The sequence below is a fragment of the Hemiscyllium ocellatum genome, chromosome 26, assembly GCF_020745735.1.
Source record: "Hemiscyllium ocellatum isolate sHemOce1 chromosome 26, sHemOce1.pat.X.cur, whole genome shotgun sequence".
NCBI lineage: Eukaryota > Metazoa > Chordata > Chondrichthyes > Orectolobiformes > Hemiscylliidae > Hemiscyllium > Hemiscyllium ocellatum.
Window position 1 is genome coordinate 2,454,028 of NC_083426.1, and position 20,996 is coordinate 2,475,023.

The window sequence follows — 20,996 nt, forward strand, 5'->3', positions numbered from 1 at the left end:
ATGATTAAGAATTACAAGCAGGGATTCAGAATTACAACCCACACAGAAACAAACACCAGCATTAAATTAAAATAATCATTTGTAAATAACTGACATTATTTTGTGCAAATTACTTTATACATCACCTTTTGTTACCTGAAACAGCTCACAATTTAGACAGATATTCGGCAGCACAGTGACTCAGTGGTTAGCTCCAACACCAGGTTCAATTCCACCCTTGGGCAATCATCTAGGTGGAGTTTGTATGTTCTTCCTGTGTCTGCATGGGTTTCCTCTGCCTTCCCTGGTTTCGTCCCATAGTCCAAAGATGTGGAAGTTAGATGGATTGGCCAGGCTAAATTGCCCATAGTATCCAGGGATGTGCACGGTAGGCAGATTAACCATGGGTTATACGCTGTCACAAGGAGAGGGTGGGAGGATGGGTCTGGGTGGAATGCTCTTCAGAGGGTCAGTGTCAACTCAATGAGCTGAATGGCCTGCCTCACACAATAGGCACCCTCTGGACATGTTTAACTCGTTCTGTAACTGCTTGTTGTATGATACATGGCGGCATCCTTTGTTTGACGAGTTTGAACTCAGGGAGCAGACTTGTGGCTTTCCAGTTCAAGCTGGGGGGGGGGGTTTGGGATCCAGCCTTCTGCTGATCCTTTCTTCTTTCATTTCATTTTTAATTTTGTGAATTCCTTCAGTGCTTTCAGCGCTGCACTTACTGTTGCTTTCTAGTTTTTCACTTGAAACATACACCAGCTCCTGAATGCACTGTGCTGTTTTTCCTTGTTCTTGGATGTACTTTCTCTTAAGTCAGAATAGGATTGGCTCTGAAAGACCATTCAAATTTAAAATTTCCTGACTATCTGCTGTATAGAGTTGACATGAAAACTACTATGAGGCCTGGGGCGGGTCAGTCATGATCTTATTAAACAGTGGGAAAGGCTTAGGGGGCTGAATGGCCTCCTTTTACTCCGACTTCTTATATTCTTATGGGGCTGATGTTTTGTCTACACTTGCTCAGAAACTGAGCTCCACATCCTTCTCCAAAGCAAATGAGAAAATGGATCTTTCACTAAACACCCAAAAAGCAATGATCCGCATCTAACTAGCACCTCCATCTTCACCCTAGAACCCCTCCCTCTCATAAGTATATAAGACATAGGAGCAGAAATTAGACCACTCAGCCCATCATGTCTGCTCCACCATGGCTGAGAGGTTTCTCAACCCCATCCTCCCGCTTTCTCCCCATAACCATTGATCCCCTTGATACTCAATAACCTATCTATCTCTGTCTTAAATATCCTCAGTGACCTGGCCTCCACAGCCTTCTGTGGCAATGAATTCCATAGATTCCCCACTCTCTGGCTGAAGATGTTTCTCCTTATCTCCATTCTAAAAGGTCTTCCCGTTACTCTAAAGCAGTGCCCTCGCGTCCTAGTCTCTCCTACCAAAGGAAACATCTTCCCAACATCCACTCTGTCCTGGCCATTCAGTATTCTGTAAGTTTCAATTTGTCCCCCAGGCTCATCAATTAATATCAACACCAAAGGGTAAGGAAAATTGGAATATTGTATGTGGGAGCTTCCTCTTGATGAAGGAAGAAGCAGGCAATGAAGGTCATCATCACTTCCATGGTGTCAGCTTAGTCTCCCACTCAACCAAGGAAAGAAGTATTTGAGGATCAAGATCTCAAACCCATGACTCAAGGTTTCCTGGGCACCAGTCATCCCTAAACTTCTATAAGTTTTGGAGACTTTGGACACCCAGAAGCACCAGAGAAATCCCACCAGTGAGGCCTTCACAAGATCCCCCAAATCGACTGGTCCAACAAGAACGTGCTCTCTCAAGGCAACATGCCAAGCAGTGAGGCAATGACCAAAACCAGATCCGCTGGGCCTGACACCAGTCCCCTGAAGCAACTGCTCCATTTGTTAGTCCATCCCTGCAGGTGGACAGCAGACACACTTTGGACTTGTCTTCAGAGGCTTCCTGAAGGGATTGAATAGCACCTCTGTCCCTACCATCAACTCCACTCCACCCCCAACCTCACAACCACTGCCCCACCGTGGCCTTTTCAGGGGAGTCCCTGGCTTGTGACCAGCCAAAATGGAAAAAAGTTCATTCAGGAAGGCACCGGCGTCAAGAGACTTTGTTGGGAATGTATAGAGGTGAAGTCAAAGAATCCAAGGCAGCACACAAACCTCCAAACCCATTTCCCTAACCCTCTTAGCACCATAAGCCCCACATGTGGCACTAGATTTATCAACCTTCTCAAATCGCACTCAACCAAAGGGAAAGCAAGTGCTCCTCAATCCCAAGGGACTGCCAGTGGAGAAGAGAAAGGCACACAGAAAGAGAGAGAGAGACAGAGACAGAGACAGAGAGACAGAGAGAGAGTGCAGCAGGGAATTCCAGAGCTTGGAGCTGAGGCCGGTGAATGCCTCATTGGCAATGGTAGAGTGATTAAAATTGTGGAATGCTCAAAGGTTTGAAATTGATTGAAATTGGGGAATACAAATATCTCCAAAGGATGATCCTGAAGGCACTATAGAGATGAGGAGGGATGATGTCAGGAAGGGTTCCTCAGGGCTGATTCGCTGCAGCTAATTTATTTCTGTCCCTCTGTTACATTGAAGACGGTTCACTGCCGAGTGTATTCAGACTATAACCAGCAGGACGATCATCTTCCCGGTGTAGTTCAACACTTACTGAAATTGTATTTAGATTGGACAGGAGCTGGCCTGGGGGCAACATATTTTCTGAATGCAAATAAATTCCCAAACATATGTTTCACTCCCTTTAAATGAGTGAATAAGGTGGGATTGGAATTGCATTGTATTTTCTGATTGATTTATTTCCTTACTGTGTTAACCCTTCGAATGTGAGTTACCCACTCAGTTTGCTTGTGCTCAGATTGCTCGGTTGTTTCTCATCCTGCGTTGATTTTCTGTCCACCGTCTGCTCTTGGAGCAATTCTCCCCTCTGTTTGCAATAAGCTGCACCCTGCTAACAGTGAACAGATCAAACAATTCCCTCTCTCGTCAGGAAGGGCCAATCCATACATGTATTTTTGATACCTTCAGCTTCCAGCATGATGGCCATATGTCTCATTTGTGACAGTGTCGCACTTTCATGTACTATTGCATGAAAGAAAGCAAGAAAAAGAAAAATATTTAGACTGCTTCACTTTACCTGAATATCTCAAAGCACTTTACATGTAATGAAGTCGTTTTTGAAATGTACACACTATTATGTTGGAAAAATTGCATTCAGGATGGACCCAGCCGATAATGTGTTTTTGTGATGTGGATTGAGGAGTAAATGTTAACAAGGAGACTAGCCCTACACTTTTTCAGAATAGTGACAGGTGGCTTTCGGTCTGTGTGTATGAATGTGTTTAATGATTAACTTGTCAGGCTTTCTGGAGCGATGATTTTTTAAAAACCAGTATGAGAGAGGGAGACCTGAGTGATAATGGGAATCTATTTGAATTGATAGAGTTTTACAAGTGGGCAGAGTAAATATTAATCTGAATGGATATAAGAATAGGAAAGGTTTAGAGAGACATGGGCCAAGTGCTGGCAAATGGGACTAGATTACAAAGTTAAAAATCACACAACACCAGGTTATAGTCCAACAGGTTTAATTGGAAGCACACTAGCTTTCAGAGCGACGCTCCTTCATCAGGTGATTGAAGGAGCGTCTCTCCGAAAGCTAGTGTGCTTTCAATTAAACCTGTTGGACTATAACCTGGTGTTGTGTGATTTTTAACTTTGTACATCCCAGTCCAACACCGACATCGCCAAATCGGGACTAGATTAGGTTAGGATATCTGGTCAGCATGGACGAGTTAGAGCAAAGGGTCTGTCTCGATGACTTCATGACTCTATCAGCTTGATTTCTGTTTAGAAGGACTAGGATTCCGTATTGCTTAGGGGAAATGCCATCACCTTTTGACTTTCAGTTTGGCACAACCCTAGTTAAAAGTGTGTGAAACAATTCCTTCTGGAGAAAGGACTAAGTTCAGAAAAGTTTGAAATACATTACCTCAGTGTCAGGGTTTTAATTGAAAGCTCCAGATCAGAAGTGTTTGGATAGAACTCCAAAGGAGTAATTTGAAATTGAGGAAGCCTAATTTCATTTGCGTGACTAATCAAGAGAGTGGTTACCAAGCTCGCAGGACTGGAAATTGAGGGAAACAGCTAAATCATAAAAGGTTGCAGGATGTCAAAGATATGGAAGGGTAAAATCAAGGGTTTGACCTGTTATTGTTGTCATTGATTGCAGGAGGAGTTGTTACCTTGGAGGCTTTTAATTCTAACTGAAACACTAGAATAGGTAGAAAGGGTCAGATATTAACATCTCATTGAAAGAATAGTGAAACCTCTGACAATGCAGCTTTTGACTCTCTTGCTAGAAAATGGAGAATCAGCCCTTCCTAGCTCGGCTGTTTGTGTTCAGTGTTGATTTAAATTGACATTCTCTTTGCTCAGTGAGTAAACTGAGAGCACATAAGGAAAAAAGGAAAAAGCAAGAGAGGAAGGGATCATTAGAAATCACTTACTTATTACAAATAAATTGATTCTAGTTGCAGGTAAACAATCAATAGTCCCAGAAACAGACCCTTTGGCCCAATTAATCCATGCTGACCAGGTTTCCTAACTGGAACTAGGCACATTTGCCTGCATTTTGCCCATATCCCTTTAAATCTTTCCTATCCATGTACCTTTCCAAATTTCTTTTGAATGTTGTAATTGTCCTCACCTCTACCACTTGCTCTGGCAGCTCGTTCCATGCACGCACCAGTCTCTACGTGAAAAAGTCATCTCTCAGGTCCTTTTTAAATCATTCCTCTCTCTCCTTAAACCTATTCCCTTTAGTTGTGGACTCCCCTACCCTGGGAAAAGACTTTTAACTTACCTATGCTCCTCATGATTTTATAAGGTCACCCCTTGGCCTTCTATACTCCAGAGAAGCAAGTCCCAGTTTATCCAGTTTCAATACAGATTTGATGGGCCAAAGGGCCTCTTCGGTGCTGTATAACTCTATGAAAGCATGGAGTTCTTTCCACTTCCCATCATTATTTAAACCAAAGCAATGTATTTTTAAAAATTAATTTATCAATTGGAATATTTGTGTTTGTGGGAACTTGCAGTTTATAAATTGGCGATTGCATTGTCTCCATTATAACAATACTTATATGTAATTAATTGGCTAAAAAGCACTTTGAGATTCCTGAAAGGCCTGATGTCATTTCTTTCCTTCACAAACTACATTTGTGTGGGCGGCACGGTGGCACAGTGGTTAGCACTGCTGCCTCACAGCGCCTGAGACCGGGGTTCAGTTCCCGACTCAGGCGACTGACTGTGTGGAGTTTGCACGTTCTCCCCGTGTCTGTGTGGGTTTCCTCCCACAGTCCAAAGATGTGCGGGTCAGGTGAATTGGCATGCTAAATTGCCCGTAGTGTTAGTTAAGGGGGTAAATGTAGGGGTATGGGTGGGTGGCGGGTCGGTGTGGACTTGTTGGGCCGAAGGGCCTGTTTCCACACTGTAAGTAATCTAATCTAAATTTAGGCGTAAACTCTAAAAAAACATTTTACCAAGCAGGATCAAACCATGAGTGAGAAAGGGGAAATTAAAGTGTTAGAGGCAACATAGTTGAAAAGGAAGATTCATATTGAAAACCGAAAGCAAGAGGGCAGTGGTGAGGAACTTGGGGAGGAAGTTTCCCAGGGACGTTTGCAGTGACTGAAGTCATGACCATCAGGTAGTGAGTGATGAGGAATGCATAGTCTGAGGAATAGACCATGTAGTGAACATTAGTCAAGAAAAAGACAGCATAAAATTAGATGAAAGTGATGGGGTTAGGAATTCAACAAGCGAGTGACCTTTATGTGAGTTCATAAAATAAAGTAACATCAATTGTCAGAAAAATACTCAAATCAGTAATTAACAATAGGCATTTAATAAAGTCCCTCAGAAGAGACTGTTAGCTACAATTGAAGTTGATGGAATTAAAGACAAATTATTGAAAAGGTTAGGAAATTGGCTAAGTGACAGGAAACAGAATGGGATAATAAACAGAAAGGCTGGTGCATCCTGGAAAGGTTTGTTTTGAGACTTCAGCTATTCAGTATTTGAACAACTTAAGTTTTAAGGTAGAAAGTCACAAATCCAAATTTAACAATGGCACAAACATAGGCAGTACTTTATGCTGTTTAGAGCGGTGCTGGAAAAGCACAGCAGTTCAGGCAGCATCCGAGGAGCAGGAAAATTGACGTTTCGGGCAAAAGCTCAGCACTGTCCCCATGACTTGTCCTACCTGCCTATCTTCCTTTCCACCTATCCACTCCACCCTCCTCCCTGACCTATCACCTTCATCCCCTCCCCCACTCACCCATTGTACTGTATGCTACTTTCTCCCCACCCCCACCCTCCTCTAGCTTATCTCTCCACCCTTCAGACACTCTGCCTGTATTCCTGATGAAGGGCTTTTGCCCAAAATGTCGATTTTCCTGCTCCTCGGATGCTGCCTGAACTGCTGTGCTTTTCCAGCACCACTCTAATCTAAACTCTGGTTTCCAGCATCTGCAGTCCTTGTTTTTACCTAGTACTTTATGCCATGTAAAGGAAGTATAAAATTAGAGAGCTACTGACAGATTAAGTGAATGGAAAAACACTTGAGAATGGATTTAAATGTGGACTAATGTGAAGTTGTCTACTTTGAACCCAAAAATGATAGAAATAACTTGTTTTAAGTGGTGAAAATTTAGAAATAGTGAAGGGTCAGAGATCTGCTGTCCTTGTGAATAGAGCATTATGCTATCATGAACAGGTTCAGAAAATAATCGAGAAACTAACAGAATGCTGACTTTTATACCTAAAGCACTATAATACACTAGTGTAGAATTTATGCTTCAGCTACACAAAGCCCTGGTTTGGCTATAGCTGGATTACAATGAACATATTGGATTTAGAGGGGGTTGTTGCAATTATATCAGAATAAAATTACAGCAACCAGTGTAAACATTTCAGGTCTATGATCATTCATCACTTTTCTGAAGAAAGGTTGAAAACATGAAATATTAATTTTGTTTCTCTCTGCAGAATGCTGAGTATTTCCAGCATCTTTGATTTTATTTCAGAGGTCCAGTGTCCATTGTATATAGGTTTTGTGTTTCGAAAAAATTGAATTGTATTCTCTGACGTTTAGGTTAAGTGTAATTTGATGCAAGTTTGAAAACTGTCCAATGGCCACTGCTTTGTGCAAGACCAGCTGTTTCCATGGCCTAGTGCCTTGCATCATCATGTTGCCACAGATTCTCCCTGACATGGCTCTGGGCTTTGACATCTGTAATGCAGTCTTGAACCTGCTCAATTTTCCCTACTCAGTCAACTGCGTCTCTGCCTCTACCTGCGAAGTCTTTGTGTTGTACAGAAAACTGATTATAGCTCTCAGATTACATCCAAAGATGTGCAGGTTAGGTGGATTGGCTATGCTAAATTGCCCATAGTGTTATGTGCATTGGTCAGGGGAAATGTAGAGAAATAAGGGAATGGGTGTGGGTGAGTTATTAATCGGAGGGTCGGTGTGACTTGCTGGGCTGAAGGGCCTGTTTCCACACTGTAGGGATTCAAAGTCCTGAAAAATAATTAGAGTGCTTCCACTCACCACTGCTTCAAGTTTTGATAGGATATGACTAATGTCAGAGAGGCATCATCATCATCTACGTTATCACTATTAACACTTTATTTCCCCTTTATACTACACTCTTAAGGTTAACAATGTGCTGGTCGGGTGAGATGAAAGAGGTAAAGATGCTTCAATAGAAATGTAAGAGCCAACACCAACCTATTGGGCCACCAGACCCTCTTGTGGTACAGTGATGGTGTCCCTATCACTGGACCAGGAAGCCCAGAATTCAAGTCCAGATACATGTAATAAGATTTCTGAACAGGTTGATTAGAAAAAAATAGGCTAATTAAAAAGTTTTAGAGCGGACCCCCTGTGATATCACTTCTGGGTAGAAGATAAAGAAACAAAGCAGACTCCAGCTCTCACGGCAATGGTAGTGTTCCTATCTCCGAACCCAGAGATCCAGCTTCAAGTCCCACTTGTTCAGAGGTGTGTAACAACATCCCTGAATAGGTTGATTAGAAAATAATAAAGTAGAACTAGGGGTGGGGAGGTCTTCTCACTGGGCTACTAATCCAGAGATGCAGGCAATCTTCTGGGGCCCTGGGTTCAAATCCTGTTGTAGCAGATGGCGGAATTTGAATTCAATTAAAAAATCAAAAATAGGCCCCTTCTTCATCCACCTCCACTTTGATTTGGTCCTTTCTCTATCTCCCTACCTCCCCTCACTTTTAATGGCTAATTTTGCCCATGGTGGGCTTTGCTCGTAGCTATTTAATTGGCTATACAAGTGATGACAGGTGGTAGTTAGTAGTTTTAAAAAATAGAAACATAACAGCCCACGCAGACCAATTGGACAAAATGACTCATTTCTGGCTGGATGGACTAAAGGGTCTTGTTTCCATGCTGTACAACTATGACTCTCTAACTCTAACATGATCTCAGAAGAAGGGGTGCAGCTGTGGAGGACACCACTGGAAGAATGTGGAATGCAAATTGCAAAGAATTGAGAAGATATGGCTAGATTTCCACTGGAAACTATAAAATGTGATTCAGTCAAATGAATAACAAGATAGTATCTGAACTACTTTATATAATAGCTGAAGATACACATTCTGCGAGAATTTACTTTTAAAAGTGCTTCACGTTTTACAGCATTGGCTGGTCCATTTGGGGATGATGGTAAAGACGTTACAGCATTAGTAATCCAAAGCTCCAAGCTAATATTCTGGGCACAAGGGTTCAAAACCCACCATAGCAGATGGAAAATTTGAATTCAGTTTAAAAAGTCTGGAATTAACAGCTAGGTTAATTATGAAAATGTAACAATTTTCATCATAAAACCCCAATAATGTCAATGATGTCGTGAAGAGAAGAAAATTTGCCTTCCTTAACTGGTCTGGTCTGGATCGAAGTCCAGATACACAACAATGTTTTTGACTTTTAACAGCCCTCTGACATGGCCTAGCAAGCCATTCAGCTCATGGGCAATTAGGGATAGCCAACAAATCTCAGCCTTACCAGAGAAACACACTCCCCATCCAAGGAAGAGAACAGGCTGCTTAATGTGTGCAATAGTTTAGATTAAACAATAACAGTTCAATCTCCAAATCAATGTTTGCTATGAAGCCTTTAAATAAATTACAGCAACTATACCAGTCATTACTGTTTCAGAGAGAACAAATCAGAAATGGAGAATGCATTTGTTGATGATTCTACCATCATATCCACATAAATAAAGATAAGGAGCGCAAATTAAGCAATTGGCTATGAGTTCAAGTTACACTGTGAGCAAGTTATGAACAAAACAGAACAGTACAGTACAGGAAAAGGCCCTTCAGCCCACCATGTCTACACCGAGCACGGTGCAATTCTAACCTAATCCCATCTGCCTGCATGTGATCTGCATCTATTTCCTGCCTGTTCATGTGTCTGTCTAAGTGCCCCTTAAACATTGCTATTGTATCTGCTTTGACCACCTCCCCTGGCAGTATATTCCAGGCACCTATCATCCTTTGTGTAAAACTGTTACCTTGCACATCAACACTCTAGGGTTGACTTGCAGGTTGAGTCCGTGGTTAAGAAAGCAAATGTAATGTTGTCATTTATCTCAAGAGGGTTGGAATGTAAAAGCGACTTTATAAAGCTCTGGTTAGGCCCCAAACCTCAGGAAGGACATACTGGCACTGCAGCGTGTCCAGCAGAGATTCACACGGATGATCCCTGGAATGGTAGGCCTAACATATGATGAATGGCTGAGGATCCTGGGATTGTATTCATTAGAGTTTAGAAGGTTGAGGGGAAATCTAATAGAAACTCACAAGATAATGCATGGCTTAGAAAGGGTGGACTCTGGGAATTTGTTTCCGTTAGGCAGGAATACCAGGACCCATAGGCACAGCCTTAGAATTAGAGGGGGGTCAATTTAAAATGGAAATGAGGAGACATTTCTTCAAGCAGAGAGTGGTGGGCCTGTGGGATTCATTGCCACGGAGCACAGTGGAGGCCGGGACATTAGATATCTTCAAGGCAGAGATTAAGAAATTATCAATCTTGCAAGGAATTAAGGGATACAGAGAGAGTATGGGTAGGTGGAGTTGAAATGCCCATCAGCCATGATTGAATGGAGTGGACTCGATGGGCCGAATGGCCTTACTTCCACTCCTAGGTCTTATGGTCTTCTCTCCTTAAAACTGTGCCCCCTAGTATTTGACATTTCCATCCTGAGAAAAAAGACTGAATATCCACCTATCTACCCCTCTCATAACATTATACACTTCTATCAAATTGCCCCTCAGCCTCCGACACTCTAGTGAAAACAATCTAAGTTTGTCCAACCTCCTCCTTTAGCTAATGCATTCCGTTACAGGCAACATCCTGGTAAACCTCTACTGCACCGTCTAGCCAAGTACAGCGACTGGATCCGAAAGATTATATCCGTTTTCTCTCTACAATTGCTGCCAGATCTGTTGAGTTTCACCAGCAACTTCTGTTATTGCACTAGATGTCTGTGTAGTACAAGGGTGTGTGGGGGTGGCGACTGTCAAAAGAGCAGGAAGGGGGAAGAAACCACAAAGCTCTGAGTACAGACTCTCACAAAGGAACACTATTTTTATTTAAAGCAGGACAGCAAAAATCAGAAATAAAGACAGAAAATGGAAACATGTCAGCATCAGTGATGATGGGGGGCACGCAGCATGAAGAAAATCAGATTAATGTTTCATCAGAACGATGTTCTAGTATTAAACATTAAAAGGCATCCACTAACAATTATCTTGACCTCTCTTTCTTCCAATATTGGTGAATTCGCTGTAGATCAATACACAAACTTTCTGAATTAGAAGAATAAATTATCCCCATAGTAGAAAACCTTTGGTAATATAAAACAATTCTTAACATATTGGAAAGACCAATTGAAATGTAATACTCACATTGTGATTTCCTTTTGCTATCATGCAAAATGCTAGGAAGGGTTTGAAAGCCCTCTTGAAAATAATTAAGCTGTTTAATATTGGAACTCTCCCTGAAATTGTAGACATTTCACTCATACTTGTTTTGCCATATGGAATATATTATTAGAAACAATTTACAGTAAGTGTATTCTTGCACTTTTCAATCCATTACAGCTTAGTCATTGTCTCTCGTACCTATATTTATATGTTTAGCACAGCCAGAAAAAATGTGAGAGTCAAGAACAACATCTGAAATGTCTATGGTTTTATTTTTGTCTTAATGGCCAGTGTACACACAGGTCAATGCTGTTCATGTGGAATACTAGCTCCAAATACACACTCAAACCAGAAAAATAAAAAATATATTTACACAAAATAAACAGAATATCACATCATCAAATAGCAATCATTCCACTCTTATACCTCTCACTCACTCAGTATCCAGAGTACCAGCAGAGGTTTCTTTTCCCCTTACTTCAATTCAATCCAACAGAAAACTCCTGACACAAAAATGAAATGTAAGAATTTCTTTCATTTCAAACAAGATCAGTAAAAGAACAAAAAGACATTGCTAACAAGAATTCATTGGCATGTTACTGTCCATTTCATATATTGGATTAGCTTTGTGCAAGTTGTAACTGTATGTAGGATTGCTATTTGGTTGGTTTAAGTGACTGATGACACATTGAACTTGTGCCAAGTTTGGAATCTAGAGAGGTATTTTTGGCACTAATTTTCACCTGTCTCTACTGGAAATTTCAACAGAACTGACTAATTGGCTGGTGATCATCCCATTGTCATTCTCCATTAAGTCCAGACAGCGAGTGGCAGTCGGTTATTTTACTAGAAGTGCAAAGGAAAAGCACATTAATCCAATTATGCACCTCTCCACTATGGTTGAAGGGGTTCTTGCTGAGTAGCAATCAGGGAAAAAGAACTTTGGCTGATATCCCCACATATTATTCTGTAGTGATCACTAATAGCATCTCTACAACTGGACTGGCTCAGCATAGACCAGGAAGTCAAGCCTGGAGTTTATGATCTCTGCAGCTGGCAAATTATCGTTCTTACTCAAGATGTCGGGAAAGATTAGTAAATGCTGTTGAATAGAGCTGATAAAAAGCATTTAGAGATTATACAGCCTTTAATTTCACCCAAACTTTTCAATATTAAATTGAATGGTACTTTGTTGCAAGTGAATATTCAAAAAGCTACTACTCTTTCACCAACCCATTGTAGTTGTGAAGACAGAAGAAAACTGGACATGCACAGAAACCCACGAGGTACTGAAATCAGCCAAATCCACATCTCAAAAAGCCAAGGAGTGCATCTGGTTTCCAATTTGGGGGCTGGCCTGGAAACTAGAAAGCTTTGACAAATGCATGAACATTTTGGAAAACTGTAAAGCAAAGTACAATTAACACAAACTGATGTGGCAGCTAACTAAACTCTCATACAGAATTGTTAAATAGCCTGCAAAATATTTATGATAGGTTTCTGTGTAAATTATATGCGATCTTCATGGCTTCAAGTAGTTAGGCCACTTTTGGAATATTGTATGCAATTCTGGTCTCCTTCCTATCGGAAGGATGTTGTGAAACTTGAAAGGGTTCGGAAAAGGATGTTGCCAGGGTTGGAGGGTTCAAGCTTTCGGAAGAGGCTGAATCAGTTGGGCTGTTTTTCCTGGAGCGTCGGAGATTGAAGGGTGACCTTATAGAGGTTTATAAAATCGTGAGTAACATAGGATAAATAGACAGGGTCTTTTCCTGGGGTGGGGGAGTCTACAACTAGACTGCATAGGTTTAGGGTGAGACGGGAAAGATATAAAAGGGACCAAAGAGGCAACTTTTTCTCAGAGTGGTATGTTATGGAATGAGCTGCCAGAGGAAGTGGTCAATGCTGGTATAATTACAGCATTTAAAAGGCTTCTGGGTGGATATATGAATAGGAAGGGGTAAGAGGGATATGGGCCAAGTGCTGGCAAATGGGACTAGAGTGGGTTGGGTTGGGACTAGATCTGGTCGGCGTGGACAAGTTGGACTGAATGGTCTGTTTCCACGCTCTCTGAAGGGACAGCGCTCCATTTGGAGTAGCCACCCTTTAAAGGTTTGCGTAACTAGCTATATTTTAACCCATAAACCTGGCAGGGTACACACACAGAATTTCACTATAATTTCCAGAGTGTATTCTTACTTGTTAGCAAATCTTTCTATTTGTGTGATAAACCAAAAAGGAATTCCAATAATGTTCACTACATTTTCAAAGAGCATCTAAAATAGCTAATTGCATTTTTGATAAGTAACTGGAAAGAAATGATGGTCACTCTCACTGGGCTGGTGATCTCGATGATTAGATTTGCCCCAGTGTGCGCATATGGATTTTAATCATTATGCATTTGTTAAAATTATGAGGAAAAGCAATGTGTGAATGGTTTTTGGTCATTATGAGGGCTCCACTTCCTTGTTTGTCTGTTAAAAAAGAATGCCAGGTTTCAGCATTGTGGAAATATCAGCAACATTGTCAAGAGGAGAATTGCTTTCACAATCAGTAGTACCAAATGAAATAATCACTCCAGGCCAGAAAAAAAGCAATCCAATGAATAACAAACAGCTGCAGTGGGGCTTACCCTGGCAAAGATCAAGGAGCATCTAACCGAGATCTGTGGAGAGCAGCGGTATGTCAGTCTCACTGCTGAAAACATTGATCCACACAATCATACCGATGAAGTCGAAGTATTATTGGTGGCTGCTGAACAGAACCTAGGAATTGCATTAGTATGTCATGTGTCTGTTTAATTCAAGTCAGAAATTCAAACTTTGAATAGAAAACTGATTTTATTCAAGACGTTTCTTAATAAAATCAGTGTCTTTTTCCAAAAGGGCGTTGCTGTGGCCCTTCCTCTCATTGCTCAGCAATTCCTGTTTTACTGGAGTACATTGCAGTACAGGACAGTTTATGTTTGAAATTTAATTTAAAAGCCAAAATACAAACAGATGACATTAAAACTTCACTGTTACAGTCTGTCCACATATGCTGTGAGTGGACATATTTATCACATATTTCATTCCTTTGCACAGAGTACCCTCATATACAAATATTTAGCCACAATTAAGCTGATTAGCTACATCTGAAATGCAACGCCAGCAGAGTCTGAGTGTTGCACGCCCATCATTGATAAGAGGGTTTCACTCATCATATGCTCCCCTTCAGAAATAACTCCAATTTAAACATCAACAACAATTAAATATAACCAGTAACATTATTCCCAGGGAAATTGCATGAATTCCTGCTTTGCTACCTTATAAAAACAATCTTTGCCCTCTGAGTGCAAATAGGTTGCCTGCCAAAATTACAGCTTTCAATCAGATGGGTCATTGAGAATAAAAAAGAGGGGCGAGGTAGAGATTAACCCCACCCCAATGTTACACCATCCACAACCACAGTCGTCAGTTCCAGCCATTGTGACATCTGCTATGAGCTGTGCACGGCCTGTCCAGTGTGTTCATGTTTAATTATAGGCAGAAGTCTTCAGTAGGGTCTGACACAATTGTCTCAAAAGCTGCAAAGCACCAAACAGCACTTCACCAATCCTGCCTCGTGTTCATTTAACAACTTGCAGGGTGAGAATGTTCACATCCTTCTCTGCTGTAAAGAACTTCAAACAAGCTGGCTCCAACTCTCAAACTGCAGTTAAATCATCATGCTGCAGATTCTAAAGTGTTTAGAAAATTGACATGATGACAAAGTAGGTTTATATTTAAAACAAAACAAAGCCAAAATGTAGAAGCTGTTGATTTTTTCATCATCTGATACACTCCTCTTCAGATAGGTTAAATACAGTCTCTTCATCTTCTGTATCTGGTAAGTTCCCCCACAGCAGCAGATCCACACCTGAAATCAAAAGGAGTTAGTGCTGGTTTTCAAAACTGCTTTTGCCATATACAAGGTGGAGAAAAAAATTCTTGAAGATCTACAACTCAACTCCTACATCAGGGTTAGTCAGAGGAGCACTGCTTTTTGTGATATATACGAGTGACCTGACCTGACCTGGGGACTGTAGGGCACAATTCCAAAGCTTGCAGATGACTATTAGCTTGGCACTATTGTGAACCATGAGGAGGATAATGAGGGTGTTCAAAATGACATAGATGGGTTGTGAAATCTGACGCTGAGAAAATATGTAGTGATACATTTTGGCAAGAGGAATGAGGAGAAACAATATAAAATAAAGGAAATGACTCGAAAAGGGTGAGGGCAGAGGAATCTTGGATAAATGTCTACAAAACATTGAAGTGGCAGAACAGATTGAAATTGTGGTTGAAAAAGTAGAAATCTGGATTTTAGAATTAGAAGCAGTGACTCTATGGCTGTATGATAAAAGCCAGGAATTTATGGTAAACCCAAATTCAGCCTCAACCACAGTGTTCGTCCAATTCTAGATATCACATTTTCAAATGGATGAGAATGCATTAGAGAGGTTGCAGCAAATATTTAAGGGAATGGTTCTGTAAGATAAGGAACTTCAATTACATTGACAGATCGAAGGAGGGCTGGGATTGTTTTCACAGAACAGAGGGCGACTTAATGGAGAGGGCGACTTTTCAGCCCATCGTGTCAGCACCGGTTCTCTGAAAGAGTATGATGACTTATTTGCATTCTCTTGCCTTCTCCCTGTAACCCTAAACATTATTTCTACTCCAATGTCTAATGCCATCTTGAAGGCTTTGATTGAGTCTGCTTACACCACACTTCCAGACATGAAACACTCACTGTCGGGAAAATGTTCTTTTCCAAATAGAATTTACATTGTTTGAAAATCATTTCAAGTCAATACCCTCTTCATTCTTGATCCTTTTACAAGTGGGGACAGTTTCTCCCTATCTACTCTGTCCAGCCCTCATTATTTTGAACAGTTTAATCAAACTTGCTCCTCGCCTCTCCTCTCCAAGAGAAACAGTCCCAACAAAGCTAATAAAGGCACAAAATACTGGAAAGCTGATATGCTGGAATTCTGAAGAAAACACAAACACTGGAGACATGCAGCAGGTCTGGCTGCATCTGTGGAGAGAGAGAAACAAAGTTAACATTTCAATGGTATGATTCTTCTTCTGTTTCTCCCTTCACAGATGCTGCCAGCCCTGATGAAGTCTCCTATGCTTTCTGCGTTCGCCCTGACTTCTCTAGTCTATCGTCAAAACTAAATTTGCTCATCCTTGAAACCATTCACACAAACATCTTCACTCTCTCTAATGCGTTCACATCATTCCTACAGTGTTGCACCCAGAACTGTAAATTAAAAATTCCAGATACTGCAAAGGATATGGGTCTTGTCAATGTCCCAGCAATAGTACTCAAGACTGGTGCTGCAAAACAGGCCATTCCCCATCTCCAAGCTACCAGAGTATAATACAGCTACAACACTGACAACTACCTGACAATGTGGAAAATTTCCCAGCTAAGTCCTGTGCACCAATGCAGGACAAATCCAACCTGGATAGGTACCACCCTATACGTTTCCTCATGATCATCAGCAAAGTGATGAAAGGGATCACTAATAGTGCAAAGGAATATCTTCCTCACTGACTCTCAGTTTGGGTTCTGTCAGAACTACTCAGTCCTGAACTCCTTTCAGTCTTAATCCAAACACAGACAAAAGAGATTAATTCCAGAGATAAGAGGAGAGTGTTCACAACCATTCTAACTCCTCAGATGCTGAAGCAACTGTATCCACATGCAGCAAGGTCTGGACAATATTAGGCTTGACATAATAAATGACAAGTAATCTTCCCACCACATAAATGCCAGGCAATGCCAGAAACTGAATAGGGCCAGCTGTAGCAATGAGAACAGGCCAGAGACAGGGAAATCTATGGCAAGTAACTTCCGATCTGTCTTCACTACACGTCTCTATATCTGTAAGGCATGAATCAGGAATGTAATCAAATTCTCTCCACTTGCTGGATAGGTACAGCTCATAGATACATATAAAATCAGAGCTGGAGTAAGCAATTCAGTCTCTCTATCATTACTGTAAGAATCTTGACACATCCAAGACAAAGCAGCCTATTTTATTGGCATCCCATTCACCACCTCTGACATTCACTCATTTCATCATCATTGGTCACACATTTACCATCTACTAGATGCACTGCAATCCCTCACCAAGGCTCCTTTGACAGCACCTTCCAAACCTGTGACCTCTACCATCTATAAGGATATAGACAGGAAATGAATGAGAGCACCACCAAATACAAGTCCCCTTCCAAGCCACACACTCTTCTGACCTGGAACTGCATCACCATTCTAGGCCACAGCTGGAGTAACTGGTGATCTCTGCACTATATGAAGGATATGACTGAACTGAAAGGGGTACAGAGGAGGTTCACCAGGATGTTGCCTGGGTTGGAGAATTTTAGTTATGAAGAAAGGCTGGTTAGACTTGGGTTGTTTTCTTTAGAGCAGGGAAGGCTGAGTAAGGACCTCATTGAAGTGTATGGACAGGGTGGATAGGAGGTAATTGCTCCTGCTAGTTAAAGGTTAATGAGGGGGCATAGATGGGCCTGTTGAGTGCTGACAACTCTGTGACTATAACTGTATGACCATCCCTTCATTGCTGCTGCATCAAAATCCTGGAACACCCCAAGGGGTGCAGAACTTTAAGAAAGCAGCTCATCATCTCTTTCTCCAGATCCAGTAACATCCACAGTCCTTGAATGAATAGAAGTGGTCAGGCTCTGTAATGCACTGAATGTGTGGTGGAGGTATACTTAAGCAAAGTTTTCAAAGGAGAGCTGAATTAGCAACTGAAAACAAATTCTAGAATTACAGGTAAGGGGTTGGGAAGTGCAACAAATTCAATTTCACTTGCAGAGAGCCAGTGTTGAAACAACAGGTCAAAAAGCCTCCTTCCATAATATAACCACTCTAAGATTACTGCATATGATTGTCACAGCATGCTGCCCATTGTACTTACCATCCCACTACTGACTCAGCACCCTTCAAAATCCTACCCTAAGGTACCTCATAGGTCTAAAATCTTAAATCCTAAACAAGTTCTGCCAGTTTACCTGTGTATTATCCAGTTCCAAAAATGTTTGTCCATTCCCTCATGCTGAATCATTTATGACAAGGACCTCAGCTATTGGATCCAGAGTGCATAAAGCTCTCTCCTATTTTGTTATGCCATTAATTTAAAATCTTATTGAAGCATAAACAAAGGCCCTCTTTTTAAAAAAAAATTCATTTCAATTACCGGGATTTCACTTTTTAAAAATAAAACTTTTGGGATCAATTAGAACGAACTGCACTTTCGAGCTGAAATCCTGCAAAACCAGGTGTTTTTTAAAAAAGGTTCTGAAGGTGCTCTATTAAAATAAAACGGTGTTCACCTCTGAGCCATTGCCCAAAGATCTTTAAATCCACATGGAATTCACCCACATTCAAAGAAAAACACTGCTAAAGCTTCTGTGAGATTCAGGCCATTTCCTTTAGCTCCAGCCAAGCCTGGCATTGCTTTCAGTTCTGCCCAACCACGTGCATACCTTTGTTTTTGAAGTAGTAGGTCCAGACCTTCATTTTTACAGATAGAAACTCTTGGTTTCTCCCACTGACTACCATCTACAACTTTGACTGATCTTGTAATTCAAGATCTTAGATTCATAGAGATGTACAGCATGGAAACAGACCCTTTGATCCAACCCATCCATGCCGACCAGATATCCCATCCCAATCTAGTCCCACCAGCCAGCACCCAGCCCATATCCCTCCAAACCCTTCCTATTCATATACCCATCCAAATGCCTCTTAATTGTTGCAATTGTAACAGCCTCCACCACATCCTCTGGCAGCTCATTCCATACACGTACCACCCTCTGCGTGAAAATGTTGCCCCTTGGGTCTCTTTTATATCTTTTCCCTCTCACCCTAAACCGATGCCCTCTAGTTCTGGACTCCCTGACCCCAGTGAAAAGACTTTGTCCATTTATCCTATCCATTCCCCTCAATTTTGTAAACCTCTAAAAGGTCACCCCTCAGCCTCCGACGCTGCAAGGAAAACAGCCCCAGCCTGTTCAGCCTCTCCCTGAAACTCAGATCCTCCAACCCTGGCAACATCCTTGTAAATCTTTTCTGAACGCTTTCAAGTATCACAACATCTTTCCGATAGGAAGGAGACCAGAATTGCATGCAATATTCCAACAGTGGCCTAACCAATGTCCTGTACAGCCGCAACATGACCTCCCAACTCCTGTACTCAATACTCTGACCAATAAAGGAAAGCATACCAAACGCCTTCTTCACTATCCTATCTACTTGCGACTCCACTTTCAGAGAGCTATGAACCTGCACTCCAAGGTCTCTTTGTTCAGCAACACTCCCTAGGATCTTACCATTAAGTGTATAAGGCCTGCTAAGATTTGCTTTCCAAAAATGCAGAACCTTGCATTTATCTGAATTAAACTCCATCTGCCACTTCTCAGCCCATTGGCCCATCTGGTCCACATCCTATTGTAATCTGAGGTAACCCTCTTCGCTGTCCACTACACCTCCAATTTTGGTGTCATCTGCAAACTTACTAACTGTACCTCTTATGCTCACATCCAAATCATTTATGTAAAAGACAAAAAGTAGTGGACCCAGCACCGATCCTTGTGGCACTCCACTGGTCACAGGCCTCCAGTCTGAAAAACAACCCTCCACCACCACCCTCTGTCTTCTACCTCTGAGCCAGTACTGTATCCAAATGGTTAGTTCTCCCTGTATTCTGTGAGATCTAATCTTAAAAAAATTTTTTTACATGCAGTTGAGTATCCTCCCCAGCCAGAGGATGTCGATTAATTCTGGGTTACAATTTACCATTAATGTCTGCCTTTAGGCACAACTCTTTATTGCCAATTTGCAATAACGTAAATGTAAACGTGAAGGTTCTGGAGTTGCTTCGCAATTCTGTAACATCTTTGACAGAAAAACAGAGATGAAGCTCCAACATATTGCGTGCAATTCTGGTCTCCTTCCTATCGGAAAGATGTTGTGAAACTTGAAAGGGTTCAGAAAGATTTACAAGGATGTTGCCAGGGTTAGAGGATCTGAGCTGCAGGGAGAGGCTGAACAGGTTGGGGCTGTTTTCCCTGGAGCGTCAGAGACTGAGGGGTGACCTTATAGAGGTTTACAAAATTATGAGGGGCATGGATAGGATAAATAGACAAAGTCTTTACCCTGGAGTCGGGAAGTCCAGAACTAGAGGGCATAGGTTTATGGTGAGAGGGGAAAGATATAAAAAGACCGAAGGGGCAACTTTTTCAAGCAGAGGGTGGTACGTGTATGGAATGAGCTGCCAGAGGATATGGTGCAGGCTGGTACAATTGCAACATTTAAGAGGCATTTGGATGGGTATATGAATAGGAAGGGTTTGGAGGGATATGGGGCGGGTGCTGGCAGGTGGGACTAGATTGGATTGGGATATCTGGTCGGCATGGACAGGTTGGACCAAAGGGTCTGTTTCCATGCTGTATATCTCTATGACCCTATAATTTGTATCTTTCTTGGAATGGACTATAAAATTGTCAAAGTAGTCAAAGATAGCCTGATTCTGTCCACAGTGGACATCCTCACATGTAGTTTCAAGCAAGGGGGGTTGTGACATAGTTACTGTAATTGAGAACCCCACAATAATGTTCTGGGCACATGGCTTCAAATCTCATTATGGCAGTAAATTTCCTTGCAATAGGTGGAAAGGTAGGTTGCAAGTGGGATACAAACAGTTTACAGAGAGATATTGATAGGATAAGTAGGTTGGCAAAAGGTTTGGCAAATGTAGTATAATGAGGGAAAATGTGAAGTTATTAATTTTGGAAGAAAGAACAGTATTATGTAAATGAAGAAAAACTGCAGAAAGCTACAACAAGGGGACTTGGATAATTG

The 20,996-nt window shown here is 41.5% G+C and overlaps 1 protein-coding gene across 2 annotated transcripts in view; it reads right to left on the reverse strand.

The window, feature by feature from the left end:
- Positions 1–11,366: 11,366 nt before the first annotated feature.
- The window catches only part of fam72a (family with sequence similarity 72 member A), a 31,130-nt gene continuing 21,500 nt past the window's right edge, over positions 11,367–20,996 (reverse strand). For both annotated transcript variants that reach the window (XM_060845045.1, XM_060845043.1), the window contains one exon: positions 11,367–14,969. In XM_060845045.1, the coding sequence (XP_060701028.1) occupies positions 14,881–14,969 (89 nt within the window). In that variant the 3' untranslated portion in view covers positions 11,367–14,880. The remainder of the gene's footprint in view (positions 14,970–20,996) is intronic.